The 15,716-nt window shown below is 45.6% G+C and overlaps 1 protein-coding gene across 1 annotated transcript; it reads left to right on the top strand.

The window, feature by feature from the left end:
• The first annotated feature begins 324 nt into the window (after positions 1 to 324).
• On the top strand, positions 325 to 14,426 carry LOC109899242 (YTH domain-containing family protein 3-like). Its single transcript, XM_020494298.2, has 5 exons — positions 325 to 716; positions 1,232 to 1,256; positions 1,655 to 1,734; positions 2,403 to 4,112; positions 12,622 to 14,426. The coding sequence occupies exons 1-5, from the start codon at positions 693 to 695 to the stop codon at positions 12,643 to 12,645; spliced, it is 1,863 nt and encodes a 620-aa protein (XP_020349887.1). The 5' UTR covers positions 325 to 692; the 3' UTR covers positions 12,646 to 14,426.
• Positions 14,427 to 15,716: the final 1,290 nt, after the last annotated feature.

Genomic DNA, 15,716 nt, shown 5'->3' with positions numbered 1-15,716 from the left:
CGTTTCAGATTATATTGAGCAGGCAGACAGGGACAGATATGCATGAAGTGACACAATTTGTCACATCACAGTGAACACATAATTTATTTTAACAAGGGAAACAAACGTATGTTGTATTGTAGAGTAAAGGGTAAATCTTCTGAGACATATCATGTGAAATGTGACTGTCAGTCTGTAGTAACATGGCTCAGAGCGTCACAGGCGGAAGGTCATGGAGCAATAGAACGGAAGCGAGATAGATGCCGCGTTCATATGCTAGTCGGAACTAGGAAACTCGGAAATGTCCGAATTGCTATTTAGTTGAACGCGGCACGTGTATAACTACCACCAGTTAGCAAGTCGGACATTTCCAAGTTTCCTAGTTCCGACAAGCTTGTGAACGCGGCATAATAGCCCATCCGCCATTGTGGAATAGAGTAAGGGATATTCCAATCTGGCAGTTTCAGAGTAAGTGATACATTGTAACCGAACGTCAACTAGATCGGAAACATTTAATACCACAGACAGATACAAAGTCGCGATCCTTGGCGCTCGAGAAAAGATTGTAGGGAAAGATCTGACGACTGGAGAAAAACACCGCCTCTACATACAGAGATTGGATAACCCGAGACGAGCTGAGAAAAATACCGGAGTGCAGAAGCAGGAGAAACCGTGGACAGTCGCAAACAGAAATCCGTTTCGGCTCCTGGAGGATGTCTGCAACCACAGTCGATCAGGTGCTTATTGTTGACAACCCACTGTCGTGAAATGTTTGTAGTTGCAGTTTGAGAATTGTCAACCGTTTTGTCAGCTGCTATCATTCAGTGTGGTAGGCATGCCATATAACATAGGCAAAAGTATTTGTTATATGATAGCTATTAGCTGCTATGTAGGCCGAACCTTGAAGTAGCCTACCGGCTGCGCAGCGGTGGCAACAAGCTCCAGCCGGTTGCTGTATTCTGTACTATGCGGCACGTTTACTGGATGCCAGTGGGCGTTTGACATCCGGTCAATAATCACAAGGAAGCCGTAGAGGTCTATAAACTAGTCTAGGGCTGAATGTGTTTAAAATGTTTGTTTGATATACAGCCACTGGTATAGAATCATTGTTTGTAATTCAGTAGCCTAGGCCTAGCTCACCTTGCATGAATGCTACCATCACTCTTCTCCCTATCAAGCATTGACCTAATATGCTAAATCTGATGCATCTCTTTTCTCTCTTTTTTTTTGCACTTGCCCATTCTGATGTCAGAGACCCAAAGGACAAGGAAATAAAGGTATTCCTGTCACTGTATTATTTTACTATTGCATGATTGTTGTGGAGTTTGATGGCAGTCAAAATGTTGTCTGACTAAGGAAATGCTTTGTGAAAACTGTGATAACAAAAGAGTGTAATTAAATCACTGCTTTCATCACTCTTCCACCACATTTTGGTGACCTGGTGTCATCAGTCAAAAGTAGGTCAACTAACCAAATATACCTATACACCACTGTGCCTGTCATATTATTGGGTGTTGTTCTACCCCAACTACTTAAAGGCAATATAAGGGGGTTTATCAGCTGTTTATTATTAGTTTATAGATCTGTTAAACACAATGGTTTATTTTAGCCGAGAAACCTTTTTGGTTATATCACATCTAAAGAATAACCTAAGAACCATTTGTTTTCTCTTCAGTGCAAAACGGATCAATGCATCAGAAGGATGGAGTAAACGATGAAGACTATGAACCTTACCTAAGCAGCCAGACAAATCAGGTGAGTGAGTGTACCCATTGTGTCCAACCCTGTCAGCCATGCAACTTGACGTTCCACAGCATAGAGGGGATATGTGTTATTTGCTCCTTTTGAACCGGCATGAACCCTCAGAATAGTGTCTTATAGTGATATATGAAGGTGTATAGAGTGTTAATCTAAAGTCACTGTATAGTAGTATATGTGAAGGAGGAGCTATTGACAGATGACTGACTCATTTTTAAATGGAAAAGTATTAAAAATGACCTTTTGATAGTGGAATTATTGTTGATTTTCTTTTTGTACTAAAAAGAAAACTGGGTGGTGTTCATCATCTTGTGCCTGGGTGGACAAGCTTACTTTGTCTTATAGGATTCTAGTGAAATGTAGCCAAGAACAAACCCACTATCACCCACGCCAATTTACTTATAAAATAAATTCTTGTTGTTGTAATAATTGTCAGAGTTCACATCGGACAGATTATTATAAAACTGTTGCTGTCTTCACTTGTTGCTATGGGAAACATTTGATAGAGCTGGTATCTATAATTTCCACTGAAAGCCAATCTTGCTCCTTAAGAAGAACGCTGATTTATTTCTTAGTTACGGTTTTGAAGAGAGATGGGCAAGATTTGTCTTAGCTTCTATCATTAAGGTCATCCACTAACTGACCCCTGTTATTCCCTTCTGCAGAATAACAGCTACCCACCAATGTCCGACCCGTACATGCCCAGCTACTATGCTCCCTCCATAGGCTTCCCTTACTCCCTGGGAGAGGCGCCCTGGTCCACTGCGGGGGACCCCCCCATGCCCTACTTGACCACCTATGGACAGATGAGCAATGGCGAGCACCACTTTATCCCTGACGGGGTGTTCAGCCAGCCGGGCGCCCTGGGCAATACCCCTCCCTTCCTCAGCCAGCATGGCTTCAACTTCTTCCCTGGAAACGCAGACTATTCCACCTGGGGCACCAGTGTCTCTCAGGGCCAGTCCACACAGAGCAATGCCTATAGTAATAGTTATGGTTACACCCCTAGTTCCCTGGGGAGGGCTATAACTGACGGACAGGCGGGCTTCAGCAGTGACGCCCAGCTCAGTAAGGTCCCGGTGCTGAGCAGCATCGAGCAGGGCATGACTGGGTTAAAACTGGGAACGGACATGGGCGCCGCCGTCACCAAGACTGTCGGCTCGCCCCTCGGGGGCATGAGTAGCATGGCGGCCAATAGCATGCCACCGTTGGTTAGTTCCTCAGCCCCCAAACCCACGTCCTGGGCGGCCATCGCCAGGAAGCCGGCCAAGCCCCAGCCCAAGGTCAAGCCCAAAGCCAACATGGGGATGGGGGGCCCTACCATTCCCCCGCCGCCCATCAAGCACAACATGAACATTGGCACCTGGGACGATAAGGGCTCCCTCAACAAGCCCCCCTTAGCTCAGACCATGATGCCCCCTCAGACCATGGTGCAGCAGACCCTGATGGGCCAGCCCCTGCTGCAGAGCCCTCTGCCCCACCAACATCAGCCCCAACATCAGCCCCAACACCAGCACCAACACCAGCAGCACCACCAACCCTTTCAGCTGCAGTCGCTGCAGTCCCCCCAACACCCCCAGCAGATTCCCCCAGGCCCCCCACACCCTCACCAACACCCCCACCCCCACCAGAACTTTTCCTCCCAGCCCGGCCCCCCTCAACCCATGCATCAACACCAACACTCCCAGCTCCCACCCCAGAACCGCTGGGTGGCTCCTCGGAACAGGGGCACCTTCAACCAGGGAGGGGCGGAAGGCTTTGGGATGGGTGTTGGTGGGGTCCCCCTCAGTGCCTCTCCCTGCTCCGGGGAGGTGCACCCCGTGTTAGAGAAACTGCGGGCCCTCAACAACTACAACCCCAAAGACTTTGACTGGAACCTGAAGAACGGCCGTGTGTTCATCATCAAGAGCTACTCTGAGGACGACATCCACCGCTCCATCAAGTACTCCATCTGGTGCAGCACCGAGCACGGCAACAAGCGCCTGGACGGGGCCTACCGCTCGCTGGGGACCAAGGGGCCCCTCTACCTGCTGTTCAGCGTCAACGGCAGTGGTCATTTCTGCGGCGTGGCGGAGATGCGCTCGCCTGTGGATTACAACTCCTACGCAGGCGTTTGGTCTCAGGACAAGTGGAAGGGCAAGTTTGAGGTGAAGTGGGCGTTTGTGAAGGACGTGCCCAACAACCAGTTGAGGCACATCAGGCTGGAGAACAATGACAACAAGCCCGTCACCAACTCCAGGGACACTCAGGAGGTGCCTCTGGAGAAGGCCAAGCAAGTGCTTAAAATTATCGCAACTTTCAAGCATACCACCTCAATCTTTGATGACTTTGCACATTATGAGAACCGCCAGGAGGAGGAAGAAGCCCTGCGGAGGGTGAGAGAACCGTGCTGCTGACACACATAACACACACACACACACACACACCCACCCCCCTATCGTATCAGCTGACAGCAGCAGAGTGTCTATATGAGTTTGACTGACTAGTGACCATCTGTCACACAGTGTAGTACTGGTCAGTGTCTATCATCTGAGGTCTTAGTTCATAGGCCTCTAGTCTACTCCCATGTTCCATTTCTACCAGTGTCATTACTCCATGGTGGTGGGTTCTACCAGTGTCATTACTCCATGGTGGTGGGTTCTACCAGTGTCATTACTCCATGGTGGTGGGTTCTACCAGTGTCATTACTCCATGGTGGTGGGTTCTACCAGTGTCATTACTCCATGGTGGTGGGTTCTACCAGTGTCATTACTCCATGGTGGTGGGTTCTACCAGTGTTATTACTCCATGGTGGTGGGTTCTACCAGTGTCATTACTCCCATGTTCCATTTCTACCAGTGTCATTACTCCATGGTGGTGGGTTCTACCAGTGTCATTACTCCATGGTGGTGGGTTCTACCAGTGTCATTACTCCATGGTGGTGGGTTCTACCAGTGTTATTACTCCATGGTGGTGGGTTCTACCAGTGTTATTACTCCATGGTGGTGGGTTCTACCAGTGTTATTACTCCATGGTGGTGGGTTCTACCAGTGTTATTACTCCATGGTGGTGGGTTCTACCAGTGTCATTACTCCATGGTGGTGGGTTCTACCAGTGTCATTACTCCATGGTGGTGGGTTCTACCAGTGTCATTACTCCATGGTGGTGGGTTCTACCAGTGTCATTACTCCATGGTGGTGGGTTCTACCAGTGTCATTACTCCATGGTGGTGGGTTCTACCAGTGTCATTACTCCATGGTGGTGGGTTCTACCAGTGTTATTACTCCATGGTGGTGGGTTCTACCAGTGTCATTACTCCATGGTGGTGGGTTCTACCAGTGTTATTACTCCATGGTGGTGGGTTCTACCAGTGTCATTACTCCATGGTGGTGGGTTCTACCAGTGTCATTACTCCATGGTGGTGGGTTCTACCAGTGTCATTAATCCATGGTGGTGGGTTCTACCAGTGTCATTACTCCATGGTGGTGGGTTCTACCAGTGTCATTACTCCATGGTGGTGGGTTCTACCAGTGTCATTACTCCATGGTGGTGGGTTCTACCAGTGGCATTACTCCATGGTGGTGGGTTCTATCAGTGGCATTACTCCATGGTGGTGGGTTCTACCAGTGTCATTACTCCATGGTGGTGGGTTCTACCAGTGTCATTACTCCATGGTGGTGGGTTATACCAGTGTCATTACTCCATGGGGGTGGGTTCTACCAGTGTCATTACTCCATGGTGGTGGGTTCTACCAGTGTCATTACTCCATGGTGGTGGGTTCTACCAGTGTCATTACTCCATGGTGGTGGGTTCTACCAGTGTCATTACTCCATGGTGGTGGGTTCTACCAGTGTCATTACTCCATGGTGGTGGGTTCTACCAGTGTCATTACTCCATGGTGGTGGGTTCTACCAGTGTCATTACTCCATGGTGGTGGGTTCTACCAGTGTCATTACTCCATGGTGGTGGGTTCTACCAGTGTTATTACTCCCATGTTCCATTTCTACCAGTGTCATTACTCCATGGTGGTGGGTTCTACCAGTGTCATTACTCCATGGTGGTGAGGTAGATTGATGTGTGGAATTAGCAGCCCGTCCCTCAGGCCTGTCATCAGACCATCATCACTACCATCTTTGCCCACCAGTGGGTCTGCTTGGGTCCAACCAGGAAACCCTGTCTGATGAGGCAGCCATCTTGTGTGGCTGTGTGCTTCTGTGAGAGTGATCTGGAGAGTGGGACACATAGGGGTTTCCTGAAATAGGCTGCATTCCTCACATACCTCCCCTCAGACAAAGGCAGAAGTGGCTCTTATCTACCTTTGAACACCAGGCCTCTGGCAGACACAGGCTCCTCTTGCTTCATTAGCTGTTCTCTCCATCAGCCCAGCTCCACCCTGTGTGCCTAATGTGTTTCACTGGGAATTTCTGGGTTATGTTTCAACATGGTTCAACTGTTTTATATTTCAGGGTTATTCCGCAACGATTTGGAAAAAAATAACATTATTCTCTGGTTCTTCCTTGCGCAGGCAGACACACTTTGAGCGATAAAATACATACAACATTTTGAAGGTGGAAAACAACTAAAACAAGGATTGTTTTAGGGATAGACCAGTGAGGAAAACATTTAAACCTTTTATCTTAAGCACACATTCCTAAGTAAAACTAAATATGCAAATATATTAAGAAACCCCCCACACAACCTGCTCTCTTTCTCCCTCCCCTCGCTCTCATTTTCTCGTTCTCATTTTCTTTCTCTATTTGTCATTTTCTCTCTGTTCTTTTCTCTCTCTCTCGCTCTCTGTTCTTTTCTCTCTCTCTCGCTCTCTGTTCTTTTCTCTCTCTCTCGCTTTTTGTTCTTTTGTCTCTCTCTCACTCTCCTTCCCTTTCTCTATCATAATATTTGAAGTCCAGGTTTTCAGGAGCACTGAAACAACTTGTTAGTAGGAAGTGTGTTTTGACGGTTGCTGAGATAGCGCTGTGTAGCCTAGTGTGGGGCAGGTGAGAGGCTCTGCTGTTGTAGCCCTGACCCCTCTACATGACAACACAGGTCCTGACAGAACCCTCGCTGGCTCACTTTCCCCAGCCTGACCAGGTTAATTGACCCACATTGTTAGGCCTATCTCCTCTCACTCTGAGGGCTGTCAAGTGGAGTGGTCTGTAGCATGTCATCTCCGAGGCTTGAAGCTAACAATGCTAAGTTAACTGTGGAGACTGAGACCGTATACAGGATGAACAGTATAGACCTAGATCAGTAGATTGAAATATTTGCACAGGTGTGTTTGTCAATGTTGTCTGTGGGATGTGTGTGTCAGTGTCAATATAGCAGTCCCCCAAGTTAACCCTTCAGTGAATGAGTTCAGTAGGTAGGTGGGTGGGTGGATGTGAGTAGGTGGATGTGAGTGAGTTGATGTTAGGGATGGGCGTTCTAGAAATTTTGAGACTGTTGGAGAACTCGCATGACATTTTTCCGATTTACACTACTGAAAGAAAAAATGTGTACATTTATCTATATGCCAACAGATTGCACCAATGCCTAATTAATCATCACCATTACAGATAACAAATCCTAATTGTTAAATTGCCCCATATATAATGTGTGTGTGTGTATGTATATATATGTGTATGTGTGTATGTATGTATGTGTGTGTGTGTATATATATGTACAGTGGGGCAAAAAAGTATTTAGTCAGCCACCAATTGCGCAAGTTCTCCCACTTAAAAAGATGAGGCCTGTAATTTTCATCATAGGTACACTTCAACTATGATAGACAAAATGAGAAAAAAAATCACATTGTAGGATTTTTAATGATTTTTTTTGCAAATTATGGTGGAAAATAAGTATTTGGTCAATAACAAAAGTTTCTCAATACTTTGTTATATACCCTTTGTTGGCAATGACAGAGGTCAAACGTTTTCTGTAAGTCTGATGAAAATTACAGGCCTCATCTTTTTAAGTGGGAGAACTTGCACAATTGGTGGCTGACTAAATACTTTTTTGCCCCACTGTATATATGTATATGTGTGTGTATTCAGTCAATAAAAAAGCAAGTGAAATTTAAAATTACTTTTATTGAAGCCTTAATATCAACTGGTTATATTATATTGTGGAACACAATCTTCATGAAGTAACCTCAGCAGTGGCTCCTGCTTGTAGAAGCCTATGGCTGTGCAATGACAGCCTTGTTTTGTTATTTTAGCAGACAAGACACTCTTATTTCTCCAGCCCGTATAACAGTCAAGACACACCTATTGTATAGTTTTTAAAAAACATGACTAAAATAGAACAGAATATTTTTCTAAATGAAAATGTTGCCATTGTGAAGTGATCCACATCTTGTGCCTGAGGCAGATATTTTCAGTGATCATTTCAAACAGGGCTCAATCTGGTGAGTTGAAAGACCATTTCTTTCAGGGTTACAAACCAAAATTGGTTTTATTTTCGATATACAGACATTCGATTTAGTTTATTCTACCCATTCCTTGGAATTTTTTAAATAGATGAACAATTCCACATTGAATACTGCATGGTGATGAATTATGGCCACAACACCTGTTTGCTGAGTAGGCAATGCTTAATGATTCTGATGAAAAATACACTCTTTGTCTTTATCAAACTAATCTTTTTGCCTATTTTCAGAGTGGAACCTGTCTATATTTAGGGTGGGTTATAGCCTAGGCTAACCAATTCTAAATGGCACTAGCAGTTCACAAAGTATCTTAAGTGGAAAGCAGATGGGACGCAATGAATCCAAAACTGCAGCGCGTTGTTGGAACATATTTTTCTACTTTAATCAACCAGTCCGTTTCGAATTTGCGATTGAACTGTCATCATTTGACAAAGAATATAACTTGTGTGTCCCATCGGTTAGATACGTTTTTATAGGCATTTCATTTCTGTCGGCCTAACGGGAGGGAGCGGTCGGAATGCAATTGAGTGAATGAGACACTGAGGGGAAATGGAATTTAGGGAGAACAGCTGTGTGCACTGTGTTATTTATCTCATGTTTTGTTGTGCCTCGCAAATGTACAAATGGAACACGAGAGTAAAAGCTAATAAATGTTGTCTCCATGACAACATTTCACTTGCCCATTCGGGCAGCCACAAAGCACATTCCTCCAAATAATTGTACAGCACGAAAAAAAAGCATCTCTGTTTAAAGACCGAGCTTTGACATCTATTCAAGAACTTGTACTCATGTCCATCTCTAGTGGATGTGAGTGGGTGGCCTTAGGTGGACACAGACATGCTGTGGAGGCCTTTGTTTCCCCAGCCACCCAGACCAGGTCAGCCTCCAGCCCCAGACAGTGGCCTCTCTATTTTGATGGAGTTACACTGGAGGCCCAGGTCTTCCCCTGCTGTGCCTACTGACGCTGACCACTGCGTGCGTGTGAGCGAGGGAGAGAAATGCACTGCAGCTAGGCCCGTATTTGTGTATGTCAGTAAATGAATGGTTGTGGGAGTAAACTTATGGCTCCATGGAGTCAATAAAGCACAAACATCCAGCACAACCAGAGATATGATCAGCAGGGGTGTATTCGCGGAAGGAGAGGGGAGTGTGTGTGTGTTGGGGGTGGTATGGGAAAGGTTTGGGTTAAATAACATGTTGGTCGAGTACACATATTTTGCAGATTGTTATCGCAGGTGCAGCGAAATTGTTTTCTAGCTCCAACAGTGCAGTAATACCGAACAATACAAAACAAATTCCCCAAATAAAAATGGAATTATGAAATATCAGAATGAGCGATGTTAGATGTGTATGGGGTGTTTAGACAGTATATGAATAGAAAAGCTGTGTTCAGCAGTAGTTATATAGGATGAACCTTGATTAGAATACGGTATACTGTATACACAGGAAGCTCAATTTGGTGAGTTCAAAGACCATTTTTTTTCAGGGTTACAAACCAAAATCGGTTTTATTTTTGATATACAGACGTTCGATTTAGTTTATTCTGCTTGTTCTTTGGAATGTTCTAAATAGATGAACAATTCCACATTGAATACTGCACGATGATGAATTATAGCCACAGCATCTGTTTGCTGAGTAGGCAAAGCATGAGCACCAAGCCTCATGCAACGGAAAAATGTCAGATAAAGCAATTTCAAAGATTTTGCTGTTTTTAATCTTTTCTATGCTGTAATAAAGGCTTTTTAAAAATGGTTTCATTAGAACAGACTGGTATTACTTATCATGTATTTAGTGTTGATTACACTGTTCCAAACAGGCAGAAAGATAATATTGTAATCTAACTGCACCGGTTTGTCACACACAATATGCACGCAGCTCTCGCTCTTTATACCCTCCATTTTCTTCATCAAGTCAAACGTCTTCCACAGATCTTCCACAACTTCCTCTTTCCCTCCTGAGCAACCAGTAAACATTTGCCCGTTTCAAGTTTCTTTTTCATGTCCCCTTTTACATCCGTGTTACTGTGTTGGGAGTTTGTTAGAACTCATTTATTGATGTGATTATGACAGACTATAGGTCAGGCCTTATTGGTCACATGCATGCAATGCTTACATGTTTCACGTAAAGAGAGCAAGGGTTGAGCGAATAGGGAATGTTTTTCTTGAGGAAATTAGGGATTTCGGTAACAGAACTTTTCAGTCAGAAACAAGTAAGAAACTAAATGGCTGAAATGATTTGCAGCTTCAGCACAGACAGCACAATAAACGCTGTGCTGTGGTACCTTTTCGTGGCATTAGGGAGGAGAGCGAGACAACGTGTGCCTATCATACAGACACTCACTGTAAATGATTTTTACAGAGTGACCATCGGGCTCTTTCTTGAGTCATTTGTGTCTTAATTATTTAATCAAACAGTGTGCTAAAAGCATCAGACAAGCACAGTGCATATGTAGTCGTGGCCAAAAGTTTTGAATGACACAAATATACATTTTCACAAAGTCTGCTGCCTCAGTTTGTATGATGGCAATTTGCATATACTCCAGAATGTAATGAAGAGTGATCAGATGAATTGCAATTAATTCCAAAAAACATTTCCACTGCATTTCAGCCCTGCCCAAAAGGACCAGCTGACATCATCTCAGTGATTCTCTCGTTAACACAGGTGTGAGTGTTGACAAGGACAAGGCTGGAGATCACTCTGTCATGCTGATTGAGTTCGAATCCACGATCAGCTCCTTTTGTTTTCTTGACGTTGAGGGAGAGGTTATTTTCCTGCCACCACTCTGCTAGGGCCCTCACCTCCTCCCTATAGGCTGTCTTGTCATTGTTGGTAATCGGGCCTATCACTGTTGTATTGTTAGCAAACTCGATGATTTAGTTGGAGACGTGCGTGGCCACATAGTCATGAGTGAACAGGAAGTACAGGACGGGGCTGAGCACGCACCCTTGTGGGGCCCCTGTGTTATGGATCAGCGTAGTGGAAGTGTTTTTTCCTACCTTCTCCACCCGGGGATGGCCTGTCAGGAAGTCCAGGATCCAGTTGCAGAGGGAAGTGTTTCGTCCCAGGGCTCTGTACTTCGTGATGAGCTTGGAGGGTTCTATGGTGTTGAATACTGAGCTGTAGTCAATAAACAGCATTCTTACATAGGTATTCCTCTTATCCAGTTGGAATAGGGCAGTGTGCAGTGCAATGGCGATTGTGTCATTGTGGATTTGTTGCGGTAATATGCTAACTGAAGTTGGTCTAGGGCGGCGAGTAAGGTGGAAGTGACATGATCCTTAAGTAGCCTCTCAAAGCACTTCATGATGACAGAAGTGAGTGCTATGATAGTCATTTAGTTCAGTTACCTTTGCTTTCCTGGATACAGGAACAATGACGGACATCTTGAAGCAAGTGGGGACAACAGACTGGTATAGGGAGAGCTTGAATATGTCTGTATACACTCCAGCCAGCTGGTCTGCCCATGCTCTAAGCCCTAGTCATCATCAGCTGGTCTGCCCATGCTCTAAGCCCTAGTCGTCATCAGCTGGTCTGCCCATGCTCTAAGCCCTAGTCGTCATCAGCTGGTCTGCCCATGTTCTAAGCCCTAGTCGTCATCAGCTGGTCTGCCCATGCTCTAAGCCCTAGTCGTCATCAGCTGGTCTGCCCATGCTCTAAGCCCTAGTCGTCATCAGCTGGTCTGCCCATGCTCTAAGCCCTAGTCGTCATCAGCTGGTCTGCCCATGCTCTAAGCCCTAGTCGTCATCAGCTGGTCTGCCCATGCTCTAAGCCCTAGTCGTCATCAGCTGGTCTGCCCATGCTCTAAGCCCTAGTCGTCATCAGCTGGTCTGCCCATGCTCTAAGCCCTAGTCGTCATCAGCTGGTCTGCCCATGCTCTAATCCCTAGTCGTCATCAGCTGGTCTGCCCATGCTCTAAGCCCTAGTCGTCATCAGCTGGTCTGCCCATGCTCTAAGCCCTAGTCGCCATCAGCTGGTCTGCCCATGCTCTAAGCCCTAGTCGTCATCAGCTGGTCTGCCCATGCTCTAAGCCCTAGTCGTCATCAGCTGGTCTGCCCATGCTCTAAGCCCTAGTCGTCATCAGCTGGTGAAAACCAGTCACCCGTCATCATTAACAGTTAAGGGAACACTCAGCCATTATGAGGATTACAGTTACAGAAATTAGCCTTTGAAAGAAAGGAGAGTTTGAATCGTCACTCAGAGTTCCACAAGCAAGAACTCATCTTGGTAGAACTCTTCAGTTGACACCACTGTGTGACATACACAAATGTTGAAGTGAAGTGCATGTATGTTCCTTGGGGATTTGGCCCTTAGATGTTTAACTTGCAATGTCTTGCATCACTGAGCTTTTATCACATAAACGGAGGACAAGCGATTCAGTCAAAGAAATACTAATTTCCCTGAGGATGTTTTCTAACAGCATTCCATGTGTTCTTTTCCCCCTCCCACTTATGCATCCTCTAATTTGGTTTATTTTCCCCTCTCTCTCTTTCTTTCCTCAGGAGCGGAATAGAAATCAACAGTAACCATACAGAGAACTCCCTGCTAGAAGGCAAACACTAATGACATAGGACCTTAAATAATTAGCCTAACCACACGGAAACTAAGGGTTTTGCCATCTTTTCTGCTGAAGACAACAACAACAAGACGAAGACGTCGTATCTCGTGACTTGAACACGACGACGGATTCGCCTGTATCAGTTCTCTGGTGATGTACCCCAGTGTTCCTGTCTGGGGGAAAAAGGAAAGAACATTACTCACTTTAAACTCTCTTCTAAAACAGCCTCTACCAATACCCTGAACTCTCCAATAACTCTCTTAAAGCACTTTCAGTCCTTCTAAAACAGCCTCTACCAATACCCTGAACTCTCCAATAACTCTCTTAAAGCACTTTCTCTCTGGACTTCTGTTTGTTATAACTAACTGACTAACCAGTGTAGTTGCTTTTTCTGAGGCTTTCACCAGATTATTTGTCGTTTTTTGTTAAGTTTTTAATACCTCCCAAATTTTGGGGAAGAAAAATGTAGTTCCCCTCCCCCCATGAACTTCAGCACCTTCAGACAAGATTAAAACAGGTATAATGTGAAACAAAATCATTTACTTGAATCTGCACTCGGCTTGTGATTGATTGACAGGTGAGAGAAATGACAGGACACACCCAAAATAATGCCAATCATTAGACGAACCCGTCCCTTACTCCCGCCCCTTTATTTCTGCATCTGTTTCTGTGTATCAAACGATGAGATGGATGATGTAGTGAGCTGGGTGAACGGCAGTTAATACACATGTTTGTTTAATTTCTCATGATTATTATGTAACTCTGAAGTACATTTGTCTGAGGAGAAATCTGCTCTGCGGTAACAGTCGCCTTGGTAGCTGTCGCCTTGGTAGCTGTCGGTAACTTGTCTTTTATTCTGTTGTTAATGTACTGTACCGTACCTCAGGCTAAAGCTGGGGCCTGTTCAGGAGGCTTCAACGTTACACAACATTCAGATAGCAAATGCATTGTGTAGAGTAGATAGGATTCTCTGTTATGTTGGGAATCAGGGAATATTGTCAGCTCTATACATTCTGTTTCCATCTGCAACGTTGGGTAATGTTTCACCTCACTGAGCAGGCCCCAGGCTCTCTGTCTCTGAAGAACTCTATAACGCTTTTGGGATGACCCTCCTCCCCTGGCGTTCCTGGCTCCAGGTAGAAGTTACCATTAACCACAGATCTGGGATCAGATACTTTACCCCACACCCTAACCTAAACCATGAGGGGGATGAAAGATATATCTGATCATAGATCAGTGGTTAGGAGTGACTTCAGCCTGCTGCCCATTTGCTGCTTGGTGTAACAGAGGGGTTTCCTGAAAGCTGAACATCACCAAGGAAGTGAGCATTTTCTCCTCAAGGTGTCTCGCTAGTGAAAATAAACACCCATGTTTAGTGAAACAAATGCTTCTGCGTTGTTACCTCCCGGGAACATAACATTGTGCTTGGAGCTCTGCTGAATGGGTACACACTGGAAGTTAGACCTGAGACACAGTTGAGACTCACCTTCTCTTGTTCAAAACTGACCCCAAATCAAGTGGGTTACAACACTAGTACCCACTGTGTCATCCATTTGTTGTTGTTTCTGCACATGATCCTATAATATAACAGCTTTTAGTGCTATCTGGTAGCCTTGGGATGTCCCTTACCTATCCTTAACCCTAACCCTATCTGGTAGCCTTGGGATGTCCCTAGTCTAAATCCTTACCCCTAGCCTAACCTTAACCCTAACCCTATCTGGTAGCCTTGGGATGTCCCTAGTCTAAATCCTTACCCCTAGCCTAACCTTAACCCTAACCCTATCTGGTAGCCTTGGGATGTCCCTAGTCTAAATCCTTACCCCTTACCTAACCTTAACCCTAACCCTAACCCTATCTGGTAGCCTTGGGATGTCCCTTACCTATCCTTAACCCTAACCCTAACCCTATCTGGTAGCCTTGGGATGTCCCTTACCTATCCTTAACCCTAACCCTAACCCTATCTGGTAGCCTTGGGATGTCCCTTACCTATCCTTAACCCTAACCCTATCTGGTAGCCTTGGGATGTCCCTTACCTATCCTTAACCCTAACCCTAACCCTATCTGGTAGCCTTGGGATGTCCCTAGCCTAAATCCTTACCCCTTACCTATCCTTAACCCTAACCCTAACCCTATCTGGTAGCCTTGGGATGTCCCTAGCCTAAATCCTTAACCCTAGCCTATCCTTAACCCTAGCCCTAACCCTATCTGGTAGCCTTGGGATGTCCCTAGCCTAAATCCTTAACCCTAGCCTATCCTTAACCCTAGCCCTAACCCTATCTGGTAGCCTTGGGATGTCCCTAGCCTAAATCCTTAACCCTAGCCTATCCTTAACCCTAGCCCTAACCCTATCTGGTAGCCTTGGGATGTCCCTAGCCTAAATCCTTACCCCTAGCCTATCCTTAACCCTAACCCTAACCCTATCTGGTAGCCTTGGGATGTCCCTAGCCTAAATCCTTACCCCTAGCCTATCCTTAACCCTAACCCTAACCCTATCTGGTAGCCTTGGGATGTCCCTAGCCTAAATCCTTACCCCTTACCTAACCTTAACCCTAACCCTATCTGGTAGCCTTGGGATGTCCCTAGCCTAAATCCTTACCCCTTACCTAACCTTAACCCTAACCCTAACCCTATCTGGTAGCCTTGGGATGTCCCTAGCCTAAATCCTTACCCCTAGCCTATCCTTAACCCTAACCCTAACCCTATCTGGTAGCCTTGGGATGTCCCTAGCCTAAATCCTTACCCCTTACCTAACCTTAACCCTAACCCTATCTGGTAGCCTTGGGATGTCCCTAGCCTAAATCCTTACCCCTTACCTAACCTTAACCCTAACCCTAACCCTATCTGGTAGCCTTGGGATGTCCCTAGCCTAAATCCTTACCCCTTACCTAACCTTAACCCTTACCTAACCCTAACCCTATCTGGTAGCCTTGGGATGTCCCTAGCCTAAATCCTTACCCCTTACCTAACCTTAACCCTAACCCTAACCCTATCTGGTAGCCTTGGGATGTCCCTAGCCTAAATCCTTACCCCTTACCTAAC

This window comes from Oncorhynchus kisutch, linkage group LG11 (genome assembly GCF_002021735.2).
Source record: "Oncorhynchus kisutch isolate 150728-3 linkage group LG11, Okis_V2, whole genome shotgun sequence".
Lineage (NCBI taxonomy): Eukaryota > Metazoa > Chordata > Actinopteri > Salmoniformes > Salmonidae > Oncorhynchus > Oncorhynchus kisutch.
The sequence above is the reverse complement of the archived record's forward strand: the minus strand, read 5'-3'. Positions and strand labels throughout refer to the sequence as shown.